The sequence below is a fragment of the Hesperophylax consimilis genome, chromosome 4 (genome assembly GCF_061612785.1).
Source record: "Hesperophylax consimilis isolate HC1 chromosome 4, BYU_Hcon_1.0, whole genome shotgun sequence".
NCBI classification, from domain to species: Eukaryota; Metazoa; Arthropoda; class Insecta; order Trichoptera; family Limnephilidae; genus Hesperophylax; species Hesperophylax consimilis.
In genome coordinates, this window is record NC_142839.1 from 21,031,267 (window position 1) to 21,052,501 (window position 21,235).

At 33.2% G+C, this 21,235-nt stretch overlaps 2 protein-coding genes across 2 annotated transcripts in view; one reads left to right on the forward strand and one right to left on the reverse strand.

The window, feature by feature from the left end:
* Window positions 1-13,055, reverse strand: part of LOC149424348 (uncharacterized) — a 48,614-nt gene extending 35,559 nt beyond the window's left edge. The window contains exons 1-7 of the mRNA XM_089631061.1: window positions 12,828-13,055; window positions 12,318-12,453; window positions 11,121-11,298; window positions 10,661-10,826; window positions 9,876-9,972; window positions 6,644-6,781; window positions 5,854-5,996 (exon numbers count right to left, since the gene is read on the reverse strand). Coding sequence (XP_089487187.1) covers window positions 5,854-5,996; window positions 6,644-6,781; window positions 9,876-9,972; window positions 10,661-10,826; window positions 11,121-11,298; window positions 12,318-12,453; window positions 12,828-12,976 — 1,007 coding nt within the window. The 5' untranslated portion in view covers window positions 12,977-13,055. The remainder of the gene's footprint in view (window positions 1-5,853; window positions 5,997-6,643; window positions 6,782-9,875; window positions 9,973-10,660; window positions 10,827-11,120; window positions 11,299-12,317; window positions 12,454-12,827) is intronic.
* Window positions 13,056-14,596: 1,541 nt separating this feature from the next.
* Window positions 14,597-21,235, forward strand: part of usp (retinoid X receptor ultraspiracle) — a 34,102-nt gene continuing 27,463 nt past the window's right edge. The window contains exon 1 of the mRNA XM_089651485.1: window positions 14,597-14,955. Within this exon, the coding sequence (XP_089507611.1) occupies window positions 14,925-14,955 (31 nt within the window). The 5' untranslated portion in view covers window positions 14,597-14,924. The remainder of the gene's footprint in view (window positions 14,956-21,235) is intronic.

Sequence of the window (21,235 nt, forward strand, 5' to 3'; positions counted from 1 at the left end):
ACTTTAACCCTAAAATAGCCGAAAAATATATTTTTTTGGTTTTTTTTTTTTTTTTTGTGAAAATGCTCAAATCAAAAAACTTTATGTTTATTTGGGTTCCCCGTGTGGTGTAGATTCTCCAGTTTCCCGCTTGTACTACGAGTTTCCGGACACCGTATATATATGTAAGTACTATGTAAGATACAAGGCTACAAAGATTTACCAAATTTAAAAAGATAAAAATTGCAGGCGGTGGTGGAAATCGAGTCAATGAAGCGGGACTCTTTCAAGACTCAAAAGGATTTCTCTTTTGAATCTCTCCTCACTGATGCAAAATGTGTCTATATCAGAAATTTTGTTCGGGAGCAATATACTCCTCCCTATAGGAGGTACCACTGGCAAGTTGGTCCTACAGGCAGGATGACACTGTTTTAGATAACTCATTAGCTAAACCACAAGAATGTGTTAAAAAATAATATTCTTAGTAGGGGTTAACCTGTTGTAGGATGTTGTCAGAACCAAAAGTATAGTAATACGTGGTGATGGCCTCAGTAATGGTCCATTTAATTGACATTGTGGATTGTTTGATTCACAGCGCAGCTAAACAGTACATTGGCTAAGATTTTTTCTGATGATTATTTGGACGGTCCCGAAGCACAACGTTGGATGTGAAAATTTGTAGTTTTGCAGTAGACCTATTTAAAGTTTTGTTTCTGCGTTTTCAATGTTTTTGAGATCAAGAAATACAGTGATGTTTTACATTTTTCACTGACACCTATTTATTTAATTAAAGAAATATACTATCAAAAACAGTAAAAATGCAAAAAAACAAACCGTTGAACAGCTCTACTGCAAAACTACAAAACTGCACATCCGACATTGTTCTTCAGGACCGTCGATATTATGTGGGCTCCTGTCATTCTAGGTGTGGGGAAGTTTTTGAATGCTGATGGCCCTTACAAAATTTGCTTTATAGCTTTTGAGATGTAATCACCACTGAGAATAATTCAGTTAATTTATTTCATTTTGGCATATCTTGGTGACGGAGTGTTATAATAAAAAAATTGTATATTCTCATATAAATAATTAGAAAAAGAGAAGAAAAAAATCCTAATTGAAATCAGCAAAATAGGTAAAGCATATAATATTTATATAGTTAATTTTGTGAAACAATACAAAGAGCCCCAGTGGCCAAAGCCAGTATCTGCGAGATATGAGTAAATGGGGAAAAAGGAGATTGGTGGGCCTCTGGTTATTTGTATTTCAGATCTGATATCTAAACACAGCAAAGGCCATTTTAAACAATATTTCAATTCTGAGTGAAGGTTCCTCACAAGGCAAAGCATAATATGAATTATGGATTGTCAATCAACTCAAAGAGAATTTTACTCGGGGAAATGATAAGAGGAAACCATCAATAAAATATCATGTGAGGAACATGTTAACATTGTGTCAAAATTTCAGAAAATATCAGCTTTTACTAATTGTACCCTTTTGACTGTTGTCAGATGGTATTTATGCAATTACTAATGCAATTAACTAAATAAAAAATGTGCCTATTTAACACATAAAATTAATATTAAACATAGTAAATCTCTACTATTTAGTTGGGAATTTGATAGTTTTTAGTAAAAAGGAAAAGCTACTCTCTTAAAAACTCTCCGTTAACTTAGCACAATTTGTATGTTGAAAAAAACTGATAAAAATTGAGGGTTTTTTGTAAATTTCTAACCTAAACGATTGTCAACGGATGACATCATTTCAACGTAAACATAAAACTAGCTTTATTATAATTTATAAAGAAACAAAAACACTAATATTTTGGAACTAAAATCTACCGACCGACATAATGTTATTGTTGATAATTGCAATAATATGAAAACATAAATGCATTACCGAGGTAGAATTTAGCGTATCAACACAGAGCAGCTGTATTTATAATAGAGATAAAGGGGTTTACTTACGGGTCGCCACATTTCTCAGCCACATCAAGACTAAAATCGCTACGATTCTCCATTTCAACGTTCAGCCTGGTGAACTATTTGTTTAGGTCAGTAATGCACTCACAGTAATCTAAAGAGTTATAGTTATTAATATCGCCAACCCGCGAACGGTAAGTTTTAAATATTTTCGATGGAATCCCGATTTCCGTTGACTTTGAAAAAACTGACATTTGAAAACTTACGAGCGGCTCGAACTTTCAACAGCTCTGGCGTGTGTGCACGTGTGTGTATCACATAAATAAACCATAATGTTAAATGTTAACAGTACTTACTTAATGTATGTAAATGTTTTCTGTTTGATAATTTCTTTAAAACGCTCGATTAGTGAATGTAAATATTTTTTTTCTATTTGATAATTTCTTTAAAACGCTCCACAAACCAATCTTTAAAAATTGATAAAATATTATCGGCGATGCACTACGTCGTGTAATATTTTAAATTGAGCCGCTATCAATAATAACCCTTAATTAAATGGCGATAAGGTTTAAATTCCCGCATAATACCATCCGCTTGTTTTGATTTGTGCAAGAAAAAAACATGGCCAAAAGTGCCTTTTATTTTATTTTGTGGATATTCATTGTTCAGGCATAAATATTTAATTTTTTTTCAATCATTTTATAAATAACTTAATTTGCCACATTATACAATAAAATCATAACCGAAAATGGGTTCGTAAGTAGGAGATTTTGAACTTTAAAGCGGTTTTCATAGGACTTATACCTACATTATTTTTTCTTGGCTTATAAAAAGACTTATCTAAAAAATACTCGATTTTTTTCAAAGGCCAAGATGTATTCTACTCGCAGTATGTAATTGAAACATTTCTAGGCGACCAAATTTTCAAACCAAAAATACATGATTTTGCATTACCACATATGGCATCGCCTTAATGTGTTATCCGAGTCTCAAGGCTTGCATTGACAAATCCTTTCCTCTAGGCCTCCAGCCATAAATAAATGCCTCACATCACGTTTCCCAGTAAGGCTTGCATTGACAAATCCTTTCCTCCAGGCCTCCAGCCATAAATAAATGCCACACATTACGTTTCCCAGTATATAATTATTGGTTGGTTCGTGAATGGGTTTTTTATGATCGGTTCCATGATAACTCAACACAGTGACAATTTAACACACCTAAAAAGAGATATAAAATCATTAAAAGCGATGAAAAAAACTGACATATAAACCTTACCTACGTGAACTTTTTAACCCCTGTTTTTGTTTCAGTACTTTTCATGACTTAATATCTTTTTTTAAAGGTGGGTTGAATTGTCATTTTGATGAGTTGTGCGGTCAACTTATTAGTCATGAACCTTAAGAGCCCTTTTTAGGTTCATGCGATTAGTTCCCCGTATATAGGTCAGTGCAATTAGCACAAAAAATGGGTTGTGATCGTAATTATTCAGGTAGTTCCAATTTTTTAATATGTTTTACAGACTGGTTCCCTGATGTAAAATCCAAGTTTCCGACCTTGGCGCACCTGTGCTATCGCCGTCATTTTGAAAAACCAGCCCAATTTGCGCCAAAATCTAGTTTGTCCCAATATCTCGTTTCCATTGCAAATTTCGGCTAAAATGAATGAACAAATTCAGAAGAATATTATATTGGATATTGAGCGACAGAGAAGATCACTGTGCATCAGAGCAAACATGATTTTTAGACAATTTGATAAGTGTAGCCCAAAACCAAAAAGGCAACTTTTTAACACATACTGCACGAGCCTATATACCTCGGAGCTGTGGACGAACTTCAACAAAGCAACCCTAAAAAGAATGGAAGTATAGTACAACAATTCATACCGAATACTTTTTGGGCTGTCCAGTACGTAGTGCCACTGAGATGTTTGTAGAAGGGCATGCTACCGGATTCCTAGCACTAATGAAAAAACGGATCACCAGATTTCCAACGCGACTAGCTACTAGCTGCTCTTGTGATGGCAGCACTGCATTTCTGGCAGGGACCTATTTACAAGCGACGGAGCCAATTCCTCATGTCATAGATTAAAAAAATATGTACATATATATTTTTTCTTTTTAAAAAACTTTAGTCTCATTATGTTTTTTGTATTATTATTATTTTATTTTGTTTTCGTTTTGTGTATGTATTATCTTACAATATATTTTTTTATATTTACTTCATAAAATTGATTCCAGTGCAATTTTGTGAAAAATTTACTGTTATAAAAATAGAATGAAATATATATATGTTATGGAAACAATATACTAAAAAAAAAACCAAACCTAAGCTAACATCACTCCCTTTTTTCCGCAGGGGTAGGCAGAGAGGACGGACCGCCAAACAACTCGGTCTTGGCACACACTCCTTGCCTCATTCACATTCATATATCGTCTCATACATACTCTTCTATTCTGACTCTTGACATGGCCCGACTCAAGTATCTGATTCACTTGGTCGTGCCATGTCTTCCTCGGACGTCCCCGACTTCTGCTACCATTCACATTTGCATTGTATATTCTCCTTACACTTCTTTCTTCGCTCATTCGTTCTACATGCCCAAACCATCTAAGCGTCCCTTTCTTGATCATACTCATTACGCTTACATCAGCCTTGCACTCTTTGCGGATCTCCACATTTCTCACCAAAAACCAAACCTAATCGTGCAATTTACTTCTTTTGTAAACTTATACACATTTTTACGACTTTATATCTCGACACTTATTAGAGATAGAAGAAAATTGTTTGAACACAAGTTGGAGAAAATTTTATGTTCTACTAAATTTGCTTTGCTACTTTTGCCAAAATTTTCATTAAAAACGAGGTATTTCAGCTGTTTTTTTTTCTTCAAAATAGCGGCGTTAACACAGGGGAACAGTCTCTGAAACAAAATGGGGTGACCGGATAATTACGATCACGGATGACTAATTGCACTGGCCTAATAATAGACAGTGCAAAACGACGTGAATGGTATATCTATTGTCTTTGTATAAACTGGACAAAATTTTCCGCGAGCCAAGCTACGAATTACAGGAAAGCCACGAATTATGGGCGTGTCGCGTCTTTTGCGGTTGCTTCGTTCCATTCCCATAATTCACAGTTTGGCTTGCAGAAATTTTGATCAGTTTATATGCAGCGTATGGCCTGTACATGCATTGTAGACAGGGGTGCTGTGAGTGATTTATTCATGGGGGCGCTCTTGTGAAATGTCACATAAACCAGATAAATATATTTGATTACTCTTTATTATCATGCACTTACAACTGTTATTTTAATGTTGTTCTTCCATTAAGTTTTTATGGGTTAGGAAAATTATTGTTATACACTTGGATAATATTATTTCAAAGCTTATTTCCTGGATGCATGGGGCTCATTTAATTATTCTTATGTAGCTGTTCAAGTTTTTCTTTAATTAAGGTTTTCAAAAATAAAACATTTTTAATAGACTTAATAATTTATTTATTTGAAAAGTACAAAACATTTACTTCATATTTTTATAGGCCTATTGCATTCTAATTAATGACGATCATAATAAAAAAAAACCTAAGTTAATATCCCTTTTTATTATTTATAAGCTATTCAGCTTATCGGTGGTCGAACTATATTTGTGATTGTACACATTTTCCATCATTACCAGCAGCATTTTTCTTTCCACGATTGTCAAAATTTGTTGGACTGTTTAAAAATAAAAAATTAATTTAGTTTTACACAAAATGCAGGTTTCCAATGTAAAGAATAATTTTATATGATCAGTATTGATGTTACCATTAATAAAATTAAAAAATATATGATCAATATTGGCGTTAACATTAATTACAATAAAAAATATATAATCAGTATTGATGTTAACATTAATTGCATTAAAAATATATTTTTTGATTTAACATGTTCTAGGTTTGAATAATGAAACCACTCACACTACAGACCACGGGGAAGGTTGACTGGCTATGCTCAACTGACGAGGTGGGATATTATCACACAATAAGTAGTCACAACTCTGGCCCAGGAGAGAAGGTATCTGACTCTTTAAGTCATTCATGAAGTTATCAATTATGCGTTTCTGAGGACATAAAAATTAAGTAAATATTTTAAAATAATACTATGTACTAAGGTAATTTTAATTTTGTACTATAATTCACACAAACGGCAAATAAGGCTAACTAACTAACATCACACCTTTCTCAATTCGGGTTGGCTCAGAGGATAGACCAATATACAACTATGTCTCGACAAACACTCCTTGCATCAGTCACATTCATATATGTAGGTATTCCTCTGTTATTCCGGCTTTTTTTACCTATAACGTTCTTTTAACACTCTAACGACGAAAGACCGGAAACTACCGAATCCGGTCCCAGTGCATGATATTTCGCGTGCTAACAGTGGAACACATTTTATGCAACAGCGCCTCTTATTGTATCTCTGTCTTCCTCTTTTGAGGCAATGATATTATGTATTATACTTTGGGCCTCAACAGCGGTATAATTTGTTTAAACATATGCGTTATGTATTAGCAGATCCCTGCAGGTGTGAAAGGTTCTTTAGTTAGCTGAAGGTACCAGCAGTAATCCCAGGCCAAATTGAAATATCTAACTAACTAACGATCACGCCGTTTCCCCACAGGGGGGAAGGCATAGAGGACGGACCGCCAAATAACTCTGTCTCGGCACTCTTAAAAAATTGTTGGATTATGGGGGCAGTATTTACCTGATCCGGTGGAAGGGTTAGAAGGGGCTCATGAGGACGCAGGCAGCACATGGGGTATGTGTAGAGGTGGGCCTGGGGTCGGAAGTGGATCTCGCAGTACAGCTGCCCTTCGCCATTCTCAGGGATACGATAACCATACTACCACAAATGTTACATTATTTTCTATACATGGTTTTGTTACTGGCAGTTCAACCATAACCAATCTTCTATTATTATTTTTTTATTTTTTTTATTCAAGAAATAAGGTAACTACATATAAAATAGTATTTACATTGTGTTTGTGCATATTATGAAATTTGAATACATACTACTCTTCCATGGAAGTGTTAGCTTGTGGTTGGAAGGGGAGTGTACAGTACATAACTGTAGTTATTTATAAGTAATTAATAATATGGTAAGTACATGTATTTTGAGATGTACTTAGTACATTACAGTGAAATAGTAAAAAATAATTATATTACATATTTGTTAAATGTGATATAAATGTAGGTAGCTAAAACGCATCTAAAATAATGTAAATATCAATAAAAATATTACTCACTTAAATATTGGTACTGTTTTCACTTAAATATTGGTACTTGTCTTTTTATTTTATGAATTGAACTATTGAATTTTTAATATATAGATTTTTAAAAGAAGATAGTCAAAATTCTTCGAAAAAGCGATCTGTTGGATAGTCGTTGGATTTTTTGAATATGATTTTAATTATTATTCTCTGTACGAATCCTATTGGAATAAGGTGAGTTTTAAATGCGGATCCCCAACCAATCATAGCATATTGTCAAGTTGAATTAATTTTCAATTTTTTTTTAATACTGACATATTTGTTCTTGCCATTTCAGATGTTTATCGATAATTACTCCTAGATATTTGATTGTGTTTGATGTTTTAAATATTTTGCAGATTGAGAAAAAGTGTTGAATGTATTCAGCGGCTGTTTAATGTTTTCCCAAGACTATTTTTTTATTATTAGCACTGTATCGTTGGCGTATGAAGTAATTTGTCTATGTAGTGATTGAAAGAAAATGTCGTTAAAACCACTGGAGCGTTCTGCTATGTAATCAATTTCATCTTTGAGCACTCCGAAATTTTTAAGTGTTTTTACAAATTTTGAATTTTAATATGGAGACATATAAAGTGCATAAAGTGCTAGAGAACCATTGAATGCACCTACATTGGATTATTTAGTGCATATTTTTAGGATTCATGAAAAAGTTATTGAAAAATTGTTAAATTAATGAAGCGTGAATTGTGCTTATTATTTACTTTAAAATTGCCGTTTTTATTACCTACTTCGAGCAATATTAAATATTATGACTTATGTATGTTGTCTATGGCTTAGTTGACAAACACTGCTATAAGTTTAAATTCTAACATGCTTTTTTTATATATAACACATGATCAATGATTTGTGATAAATAATATTTCAATAATTTCAGTTCGTCGAGTGTCTATTAACAAATAAGTCGGAAGAGATTTTTATTTTTAATTTTATTTATTAATTTTTCGGGAAATCGACAGTTTACATTAAATCAGTTTGTACATAAGTATTATATGACCAAAATAAAACCAAATATGGATTTCCTCCTTGTGACTTTACCTCTACTGAGACAGCATGCGAGACATCTTTTGTTAGAGTGTGAAACTACTAAGTTAGCTTTATGATTAATCGAAGATTCCAACGCGCTGGAATAATTCCAATCATTTTTTTAAATATCTCTTCAAATTGCCCACATTTTGGCCAGTGTGAGATCGCGGGCGTTTACAAATTGGCTAAAATGCGGCCAAATAGGGTCCAGTGGTTAACATATTATATGGAAAAAGAATTGGTCCAAACACTGTACCTTGTGGGATTCCAAAGTTTGACATTTCTTTAACGCTATTAACCTGAATGATTTTTACTACTTGCGGGGGATTTTTTAAGTAGTTGGAAATCCATTTAATCGTGTTGTCTTTAATGTCAATATTATTCAATTTTCTCAGTAGAATTTCACGAAATATGCTATCATAATCCATTCTGAGATCAATAAATAAACCTGCACATTTTTTTCCCTTATCTAATGACTCGTCAATGTGTGACGTTACATTAGCAATAGCATCTTGTGAACAGTATATTTGTCTAGCTTCCATGTTTGTTACACAAGTAGATTCAAAGTACACTGATTTCTCAAAAGCCTTTGACAAAGTAAATATGTACTAAAATTCCTTCTCGCGAAACTAAAAGCTCTTGGTATACATGGATCATTACTAAACTGGCTGAATAGTTACCTCTGTAACCCCGAACTCATGGTAAAAATGAATGATAACATTTCGGTATAAGTACTTAAATTTAAAGTAACATCCGGAGTGCCTCAGGGCTCTCATTGGGGCCCACTACTTTTCATTATATTTATTATATTATAATATTTTAAACTCATTTTACCTTATAATGTTCGACATGTATTATTTTGTAAAAGCCCTATCGGGGGCTTAGGATCACAGGTGTCTAACTACAAAAAACTGGTGTTTTGAGTTAAGCTTGATTTCGGTAATGGGGCCGTTCAAGTATTACGTGAGCAGATTTATTACAATTATTTACCCCCTCTTCCCCCTTGTCACCAAAAGTAAGCAAAGCTCTTACCCCCCCCCCCCCCCCTCCCATGCTTATGTAAAAATTGGTACCTATATGCATTTTTCTGTTAATGTATTCTGTTTTTTAAGCGAGTACCTAAATGTATTAATTATTTGTGGGAATCCCCGAATATGTATTCGGTTTTCAAACATAGACAATGTGTGGGTTGCCAATGTGTAAAAAATAAATAACTACTGCTGAGCAGTGCTGACGTAATCACTATCTCGACCCACCCACCCCCCCATGTCATCAAAAATAAGCAAAGCAAAGACCCCCCTGCCCCCCTATAGTGCTTACATAATACTTGAACGGCCCCAATGCCATAATCATATTTATAAGTGACATGAAGCTCTATCTCATACATATAGCCATTTAAGAGATACAGTTGGGCATATGAGCATGACAATCTCTGTTTGCGTTTATCTCAAAACTATGGTTTTTGTAGAAACAAAATCCCTGTGATCCTAAACCCCCTCTACGTGCATTCAACATACAAAAAAAAAATAATTCATAATATATTATGTAAGTTGGATGATTACAACCATGATTTGTATAATACATCAATGCCTGGTGAGCAACATGTTAGAAACTGCATAAAGTACCTACAAATAAATAACTTACAATGTTTTTCCAGTGTCTCCTCAAGTCTTTATATGAGTTGAAAGCTGAAGACTTTGGCATCTTCTTGTGTATATTTATGATGCGTCCTCTTTTTAAACTGTAGATTTAGAGGAATATGCCATAAGTTCAATGAAGATATTCATAATACAAATATATGTAATGTTGCATAAGATTTCATAGCATTTCATCGCCAGCCGAGGGTCCTACTTACCAAACTATCAACCAACTCATTGTGAACAAATGCCCGTAGTCAGTATGACACCTCTAACACATTTTGAGCAAAGTTGTAAGGTAGAAATAAATCATGTGGGAAAATGAAGGTTGGTAGAATCTGGTCTATAAATATTATATATACTGAAAGTTGGTGAAAGTGTAAATGTTTTATGGAGGTATCAAACTTTACACATCTTACTAATTATATTCTTCTTACACGCCGGTCCAACTGGTGTGGTAAACTGTTGTTCGAACTGGTTCGGTTGGTGGGGTAAAGCCGGCCTTGAGCCTGGTTTAAGACCGTTTTAACCAAACAAACGCCATGGTAATAAGTCAAGTTTTTCACTGTTCTGACCTTACGAGCTGCATAATATTTACATCGCGTTTATAAGGAATATGTTATGAATAGCGTTATGAATAACCCCCTTAACCCCCTGATCGGCTAGTGTTATTTGAAAATAGTCAAGTGCAATAGTAACCCCATGATGTATTAATAAGTTTCATATATTAAGGTGTGAAAAATGTCAGATTGAGGTTCAAATGTGAAAAAAAATATCATGATGAAAAAATACCTTGGTAGAACATGAAGCCATTGATCAAGCAAGGAGGTCTCTGTGAGAATTGCATCATGAGTATTGGTGAAGTCTTCCAGGACCTTGGGAGACAGTCCCAGGTCCCCCAAGTGGATGACGCCCAGACGGGCCTTGTGACACTTTATATCCAATGTTATAACATCATCTACAAACGGAAAATATAGAATTGTTTTAAAAATTATGTATGTATGGCAACGATGGAAAGGATACTAACCAATATTTTAACTGCAATCCCGTCACAGCAGGGATAGGCAGAACCACTTTACAACTATGTAGGTAAGGACTTCTTGCTTCATTCACATTCATACATATTCTAGTGTGTTTTACCACTTAGTGAATTGTGATATTGGAACATGATCTATCCGAAACTAGGTTCTATTTATTAGTAGTAGAGCATAAATCAATAATTCAGTGTATCAATCAGTTGGAGAATACTTACCAGCCACGTGTACGCCAAAGGTGACAGCGTCAATTGGAACATCTGCTGTGAGGAAGTTCCTCCCGGCCAGCAGAGTGTTTGTTCCCACCAAGTTCCACTGCGGGGCGAGACGAGCGCCCAGACTATACTTGTAGCAAGCCTCTAGGCTGGCCGCACTAGTTTCTTTGGAACGTAGTACCTAAAGGAACGAAACTAATGAGATTGGTAATATGTTATAATGGCAGTGGTTTGTGAAAAATTAATTTCATCCCCATTCAATTAAAAGTCACCCCCCCACAACCACTTTTGAGATATTTCCCAGGCGCACAAGTGCAACTTTAGTTGTGGCGACTGTTTGCAATTATTTCAAAAACCATACAAATTCAAACAAGTTTTCGTAGTATCGCATTGCCTTGTATGCAACTTTCCGTAATATACCGTAATGGATTTTGATGCATGCAACTGTTGTGACACAACTATTGCCGCAACTATAGTTGCTCAACATGTGAGTGGTTTATTTATGCTCAACATTCACATTTCGATACGTCAAAACTTATGTTAGGACGGGTTGTTTCGGAGTATTTGAACAATTCATCAAATTTCAACGTTCATTTTCAAGTTCTGTGAAAGATTTTTTCAAGTTCTGTTTTTATTTCAGTTTTGTCAAGCAACTAGCCTATAATGATATAATAACAGAACTTGAATTGGACTTTCACAGATCCCAGAAATGAACGTTGAAATTTGATGAATTGTTCAAATACTCCGAAACAACCCGTTCTTAGTGATTTAGTCTATTCCGAAATTCAAAAAAGTCTCCCAACTAAAGTCTTTGTGTACGCACATCCAAATATTGTAATTGTTTTTATGCCCGCAACTGTCTCAACATCTTTCTAAAGCAGGGCGCAATTGGAGCAGTCCATTCCGGGCACCGAACTGCCAAGACGTCAACAGTCCTAACACATCATCTTTGAGACTATTTTTTTACAATAACGGTGATACAAAAATACAAATCATCCGAATATTATTGATTACAGTGATCTAATAGCCCAGCCGTCTAATAGTTTTGACAAGGGGTGACAAAATTTTACTTGCACCAGGCGCTGTTTGCCTCAAGGCCGGCCCTGCTCTAAGGTAAAGTGAATGTATATACCTGAATCGTGAAAATGATGCAATTATGATTCTTGCATAAATATATCACTTGAAATTTTTGATAGATACCTTTACGTTGAATTTCTGCAGTGTTGTGCGAAATTTTTGGATATCCAAATCTGTCTTTTGAAAGAGAATATTTATCTGACTGCTATCATGCGCATCGGGAGAAACTAATAATTGGGGCACCGAGAATATGAGCATTCTGAAAGAAATCAAAAGAAATGTAAGCAAATTAAAAAGTTTGAACAGTTAAATTTTTTTTTATTATAACAATTCTAGAAATATTCTTCGGAAAAAAGTTATTTCATCCGAATCATCTTTTTTAGAGTGATTTTTAAAAATGTAGACACAGAAGACCGAAATAAGAATGAAAGTGGAAAACTTACTATCAAAAAAGACTATATTTTTTTAATGATTTTTCTTGAAAACATATGAACTGAAATTTTCTTTTACCTTTAAAACTATAAACGATATCAACACCTTCATGTGACGGATAACAGGATTAATCATGGTAATGCATCCCTGAGGAAGACATTGAAAGAGTTTTTAAATATTGTTCATAAATTTCAATTTTACCTGCACTTCAATATTTGCAAATGAAAGTCAGAAATGGCACTGATATCCTGATTTACATTTCTATTTAGCGAGCAAACTAAATAAGTAAGGTTTCGGAGCGGAGGAGTGCTCAAATAAATAATGTGCCGGCCCTGGTGCCGTGACGCCATTGAAATATTATTTAGTAAATTTCGAACAAGCAAGTCACAAACTACAACTTTAACAAGGTGTTGTGCATAAATATAATATGGTTTTGTGTTTTTACACTTTCCCGCCCAGAAAAGTATCATAGAGAAAATTGTGCCATCAGCAAGGGCTGTTTTCGCATGAATTTTTGCAGCCAGGTGCCGCAATTTTCATCCGGGCTCTTTGGTGATAGGAATTTCTAAAATTTACAAGAATTGTGTTTTTGCGGGTAGAACCTATTTGTGAGGAAAGTGCGGAGATTTTAGGCATTTCTAAACTACCCAACCATATTGAAAAATAATATACAATATTAAAAAGAAAAAAAATATATAAATAAGGTACTATATTTTGTTTTCTTTCGCAGAAATGATAAAAAATACTATTTTAAAGCCTGAACGAAAAAAAAATCCTTAAAAAATAAATGCTAATTTTAATAGAGTTTTGTTTCATTTTGTAGGTAAAGGAACTTGTGGGGATTTGAGGGGAATTTTGACATCTCTTCATCTCTAGTTGGTATTTTAGAACATATTATGCTTGGAAACACTAATGCACATTCTCATTTCAAAAGATAAAAATGTTGTAATGCATGATCTCAAATTCCCTGTAAGTAGTGTTTTTCAACGTTAAAATTTATTTGACGCGTTTTCGGGAGACCCGAAAAATTATAAATTTGAAAATTATTTTGACCATTTAAACTATATATTTCATTTATGTAAGAATGTCATTATAGATTAAACACTGTTCCTCATTCTATCTGATGTAACCATTAGGCTGTTTCAACGTATAGGTAGGTAGTTGGGAGGAACCACCAACAACCTTGTTGGTATTGTCTCACACTCTTTGCTACATTAACATTCGTATACATAACTGACTTCGGTTGTAATCCGTGTTCTCTAATTTTCATTTTGTTACGAAATTCTTAAAATGATAATTTCTTTATGCTAGTCGTATTTAGTTATCAAAAAGACGAGAGGTTGCCATAGGCGCCCGCAGAAAATTTTCTAGGGGGGCAAAATATTTTAAGTAATGTTTTAATGTAGTTTTAATTTATTGTAGCGTATTTGTGTGGTAGTAATGAAGGGCATTCTGTAGCTTTTTTTACTAACAAATTAATAAAAGTAACATTATTTGACTATTTTCAATCAATCCAGGGAGGGGCAAGTACCCCCCTTGCCCCCCCCCCCTGTAGGCGCCCATGGAGGGAGCAAACTAAATTTTTACCGCAATACTTTTCAACATTTATTTTGTATGCGCGCTGATTGAAAATAATTCCCACTACCCGATGGTAATGAGGGAAATATCTCTGTCGATGTACGATCCAAAAAATGATATATTATATACATACATTGATTTGCAATTTTTTTTTTGTTATTATTTTTTTTAATCTGTATATTGTTTCACATAAATTGTAAAGTTGCTCGTCTCGATATACGAATGCCCTAGTGAGATGAGTGGTTTGTATTTTTGGTTTCTTTTTCTGTACAATTTCGTGAAAAAATAATTAAATACAGAAAATTTCTTCATTTTATGTTGGTAAGATATTTTGTCTTTGGTTTTCCATACTCACTGCAAACTGCAAGTTTTCTATTAGTTTTCTATGTTGATGTCCGAGTTTGTTGTCTTTGAAATTTTATTTCTGTTGTATAGATTCAATTTATAAATGAAAGAATATCTGACATTGTGCAAAACGTGAAGTTCTTCGTAATTATCAATAGTTTATTTATGTTTTACGTGCTGTCTGTGAAGTTTCATTAGGCCTAAAGAGTTTCTCTCTCGGCATCAGTTTTGTCAGTTCAATGACCTTGGTACTGTCAGTTGTACGGCCATATTTGAGGTGATGTGGGTGAACGGTTTATATTCTAAATACTATTTGCCGAATTATCAATGTTTACAGTATTAGATTAACTATAGTAGTTTCTTAATCTACGTAAAATGGATTCTGGAGACCGGGGTGAGTCAAAATGTAAGCTAAACCTTTTATTATTTCGTGACCTGTTTAACAATGAATGTGTTTTGTTTGCTAGCTGATGCACTATTGAATTGTCTATTACTGGTAGAATATGTGAAATCAGGGAAATATTAAGTTCTATCTTGTGTACTTTAGTTGTGCATTATTGTATCCACATATATTTCTCACTTCCTGGTTGTACGTTTCCCAGATGCCATTTTTTCTAACCAAACATTAGCTACATAATAAAATATATTCCTATATAATTACATGTTCTATGATCCATTTCTGTATGGTTTTAGCTGAAGTGAACTTCGATGTTGAAGTTATATATTTACAATAATAAGAATTAATAAAGTTTTTGTTTTCATCTAAGTGGGCTGACTTATCTGTCAACATAATAAACATCTCAGTAGTCCCCCCTATGTCGTAAGACTGGACTGATACTCTCTTACCTCAAGTAATTGCTCATTTGATGTAGTTCCATCAATATTGTTACTTGATTTGTTTTGATTATAGCTATAATATTTATGTGCCCCATGCAAAGTACTATATCTGACAATCTGAAACATTACAGGAACGAATCTAGATTTTTTTTATAGATTTGACATAAATTATCATTAAACTAGTATTGCTGGTGGTAAAAATGGTATAATATATTTTTTATTAAATTTAACCGGCAGTAAATGAAATCTCCAAGGTGTATTTGTAGTAAAACTTTGTATGACCGTGTTAAAAAATGTAGAGGTCCGGAAAGAATGCAAGACTGAAAATACTGACTGTAAGAGTAATAGTTAAGATTAAGAAAGGGACACATACATAGTTTGGGCATGCATATCGAATGAATGAAGAAAAAGGTATAAAGAGAATATATGACCTGGAAGTTAATGGAAGAATTAGGGGACATTAGAGAAAGTCATGGCACCATCAAGTGAATCTAGTACTAGAGTCGGGTCATGTTAAGAGTCGGAATAACAGAAGAGTATGAAATGATATGTGGATGTGAATAAAGCAATAGGTGTGTACCGAGTCACAGTTTTGTGGCCTGTCTATCCTCTATCACTCTATGAGAACCCCACAAAAAAACTTCTCATCTTGAGTGAAGTATTCGGATACCTATATAAGATATTGTAAATTTAGTAATAAAGCCTCAACAAAATGATATACACCTTTTTATACTCTTCGTTATCTAAGTAGGTTCTTTATTTTGATCTGTCAAAAGTTGACATTTTGTCACAGGTAAGAATGAATTGCAATAAACTGCAATGCATCATGGCAATTTATTTAGCAACAGTGCAAAATGGACATTTTTTATAAAGTAATTCTTATTTTTATGTACTGGAAAAATGACTATAGTCGTAATCTATACTATTGTATTATGTATCTTAAAATGTAAACACTTTACTTATAACAACTAAAAAATATATATATTTTTTTAAATTATATTTATTCAATAAAAAAAATTACAATGTGTGATATACATATATACATATATTTCACTAGTAATAAGATAAAAGATATTATGGTATGATTAATATTTATTATTTTTCAATGTTCTCCCATAATATAATGCAATCATATACATTATGCTATTATATTATATAAATATTATGTTATTATATTTTTATATTCTACTGTATTCTTCCATACTTCCTTTTACATTATTTTATGTTCTTAAATATTACATTTACATTATTTTATGTTCTTAAATATTCTTTACTTTTAAGCTGTCGTACCGTTAAATTAAATATACCTTCCAATCCTAAGAGAAAGTCCAGTTATATTCAATTTTTCAATTAAGTCCTAAATCCTGTATCTAAATTTCGCCAATAAACAATTAGATAATGTTAATTAAGTGTTAATCTCAAGTGACCTACCAGGTAAGTATTGTACTGTATATTTTCTCCATAAATAGTTAAGTAATAACATAGATCACTGTAGAAATGTATTATAAGTTTGTACAGCGCCCTTGAGGTGTTTTTGCACAAAAACGGCGCTATACAAGTCATCTAAGTATTATTATTATTATTAATAATATGTTATTTTATATTCTCTCACATTCTTTATGTTAATGTATAGAAAATCGACCACCATAACACGGGCATGTGCCTAGCATGGTGGTCGAAAAATTCCTCAATAACTAATAATTTCATTGAATAAAGAAAACAGGATTTAACACCTGGCTCCCGTAGTGTAACATAATAGGTATTACAATTATTCAGAAATGATGGGACGATTGGCAGAGTGGGTTAAGGCCTGCATTAATCACAAAACCTCTTTTAACCCTGACCCGACACTGAATGCCAAACAATGCAGGCAGTTAGATTCAAATATCTCTGTGAATTGGGCGAATACTAAGGATTCTTCTGTTTTTGTTTAAGAGATTACTTTCAAAAGTTATGTATATAAGTGTTCCATCTACTTTAGTACATGAAGCTAGTATGTATGTACTATATCATACCCAGAGATGTGCAAAATGGGTACCCAAAACCATTTGAAATGCAAAATGGAAATGGGTCAAAACTTTTCCATTTGAAAATGCAAAATGCAAAATGGTTTTTAGAAAAGCATTTCAAATGCAAAATACCCATTTTCAAAATGCATTGAAAATGCAAAATGGTTTCTCAGGTCAAACAATTAAAATAATTATAGAATTTTTAAACAATTTTTTCATTTAATAATGGACATCAATGTAAAACAAACATATTACATGATGGTTAATCCAAAAACACCACGACTACAGATTATGAAACCACAAAAAAATTGCGAGGGACTAATGTTGCCAACTTAAAAACATAGAAACTGCTATCTAACATTTAATATTACAGCGTCATGGCCCCATGTTCAGTACCTATTTTAATCAGTATTTTTGTAATGGTATCACTCAATTGCAGTGGCGGCCAGCTAATATGTGCTCCCGAGCGCCGAACAACCAACAAGATTTCCGACATGGCTAATCACAATACGAAACTCGGTTCGGTTATAATATCTCATTCAAAAGGTACCTACTTATTAAGCGCGCTTAACTTGCAGACCGACTTTGACTTGTGCCTATGTTCGTAGCAGTTCGTTTTCGATTGCGATCCAAAATTTAACTGCTTTGTCGCATATTCTGTGGAACAGTCGAAAGCGTGGGTCCATACCATTACATACTATTCTTTGCAAATAATACCATATCAAGAACGGCGTTCGGAGTTTTACCACCACATCAGAAGGAACGGTTTATTCAGTAGAAAGTTAAACTAAAACGCGTATGTTTGATATTATTGTCGATATCGTTGTTTCAATTTACCATCTGCTATTTTTCAGCGAATGTTACGCTTCTTCGATACAAGCATACAGGATAAAACTTGTCATTAAGAGATAAGTGATGGTCAGATTACTTATTATCAGTTCAGTCAGTACTCGCCGTTGCCAGGCATTGTCTCTTGAATTTAAAACTTTTCTTACTCTGAGAAAGTTTTGAAGTTTAATTGCAGGTTATATCGATCTTGTATATCAATTATTAATAAGGCATATCAATTGCATGTTATACTAATTTATGATTACTTTTGTGTTTGTTCAACGTATAAATTAAGAATGAGTTTGAATGTGGAATACATTAAGAATAATAGGTCGAGTTTTGAAAACAAAGTGATAATAAAAAATGCCGGTCCACCTAAAACCTGAACTGATAATAAAATAAGAGTGCAAATCTGGATCGAAGAAGTTTACTCGATCATTTAACAAAACAATGTATAACAAAGCTTGTAGCTCTGTGCATGTGATCAATTGAATAGTTTATTTTGTTTTACGTGTTTAATTTACGATGTTGATTCAGTTTGGACAATCAGCGGTGTTACTGATGTAACTCACCTTTCTGAAAAAATCAAAAAACATAATTCTTATCATTTACATTTACAAAAAGTTTTGAGCTTAAAGGTTTTAGGAAAAGTTGACATCAGAATGCAATTGGATTCAGGCTACCGTGCCTAAGGTAAACACCATAATGAGCTATTTAATAAAAATCGATACAGGTCAAATTTCCCAGAACATGATTTCAATGTGACGCTTAAAACGTATGACTTCCTAAATAAAGTTCAGTACCTAAAAGGTAAACTCTGTGCAATTTACGCCCGCGACGATTTTTCAAAAGCTAACGGCGCTTTATCAATTTTACAACTTTTTTATAGTACTTGTTTATTAGAAGACTTTCCCGAGACTGTGAAATTACTAAAACTTTTGTGCACCATTCGTGACCTTTGGAATGACCTCAGTTGAAAGCTAAAGATGTTTCTCAACGTTAAAAAGAATACAATCTTTTAACACGTTGAGCCAGGACAGACTGAACGCACTATCAGTGTTAAGCATTGATAGAGGTCTTTGCTAAACAAAATGAACAGAGAATAGAACTTCTTTATAAATAGGTATGTACCTTTATTTAATTTATTTTATGACTTAATGTTGTAATCCGGTGAACCCCCACATATTTTGACCACCGGCCGCCACTGCTCAATTGCCAGGGCTTCTACCAGGGAGCAACTTGACAAATGTAAATTATCTCTCATAGCGAGGTTGAGGACCGACTGATATTTGGGGCTTATGAAAAAAAGATGAGTGGAGATAGTAGGAAGAATGTTGCAAAAAAGCGTTTAAAATGGAAAATGCATTGAGAAAAGCATTTAAAATGCAAAATGGTTTTTAGAAAAGCATTTAAAATGCAAAATGGAAAATACCCATTTTGCATTTTGCATTTGCATTTGAAATGGATTTATTTGAAATAAAGCACATCTCTGATCATACCATATAAGAGACTTAAGTTACGTTGTAGGATGACTTGATAGATTTCTCTATTCTGTTTCAAACAGCTACAATATGGAAGTAGCTGTTTTTTTTAAATATTTTATGTTGGTCATTTTATAGTTTTACATATTTTAATAATTTGCTTTGATTTTTTTTATTTTTTTTATTAATAAAAAAAGATACACGAATTAAATTACACAATATAATAAAGTTTTTAATTACAAAATATAATATAAGTATTTGGTGTACCCCCATAAATAAGCAAGGCTTTTGTGTGTATGGGGGTGATATTTGAACACTATAAATTCAAAATGGGCTTTTGAATTTTTATGTTTTTTTAATACCATTCATTTTTTTTACTTCAATTATTTACTTTCTTTGACTTATCACAGTTTTGGCAAAAAAAATCTCTTAAATATTTTTTTTTCCAGTTCCCTTAGTTTTTATAAAAAATCATATACCTATGTGTTTTCATAAAAAGATTGTTTTTCAATTTCCCTTGGATAAAAGCCTATTTTCAATGCATAAGATTTTTACTATAATGTGTATACCTAAAAAGTTTACTATAATACATCTCAAAAGTTTTGACTAAGTATTGAACCTTCCCACCCAGGAATTCGATTTGACTACTCAACTTTGCCAAATGCTGATCACATTGATGTATTGTACGCTGATCAGGTAGAACCGACATTTATTTTGTATATTAACCGCTGTAATGTCTTTCTATCTCAGAGAAATGCATATATATCCGCATTTATATGCATGATTGCCACCAAAAATTGATAGAATATCGACAACGAATCTATGTACCGAGTTTCAGCTCGATCGAATGTCGGGAAGTGGGTTAATTTCCGATTTAACGTTTTAATTTAATTTAAAATGCCAAGATTTGCATTCATTCATTTCCGTAAACAAAAGTGATATTCAAATAGGTAGATAGATGTATTGAAAAATGAACATTATCAACGCTCCGAATGAAAATTCTCATTTACTTATTATTGTGCAAAAAATGCATTTCGTTTTAAAATTTATGCTCTTTTCTATAATTAAGACGGTTAATCACAGATGTCGTCAATGTCGAATATTCCTTTTTTAAAATAGTGAAAATTTTAGGCTAGTTTTGTTTTCACAACTTTTAATGACTATCACTTTTCAAAAGTGTTCTTATTTGACATGGAACCTTCAAAATATAAGCACTCTCGCCTCGTATTCATGTGTCATAAAAAAATGTTTTTCATTTCGCTCTCCTGCGACCATTTCCACAAACATTAACCACAAATGGGGGCGTGGCCGTTCACATTTTTGTTTGCAGACGCAATGTTTGTGCTTTCCGTGGCTGATGGAAAACATTCGGGGAAGGCAGGGAAGGGATCATTTCATTTTTTGACGACCACCGCGTGGTGCATTCAATCACGCAGCATAATTCTCACTAGTTTTAAGGTTATGTGCACTAAGCGAGCTAATTATAAGTCGTTTAAGTATAATAATTGTACTTTTGAGATTCTTAAATGGT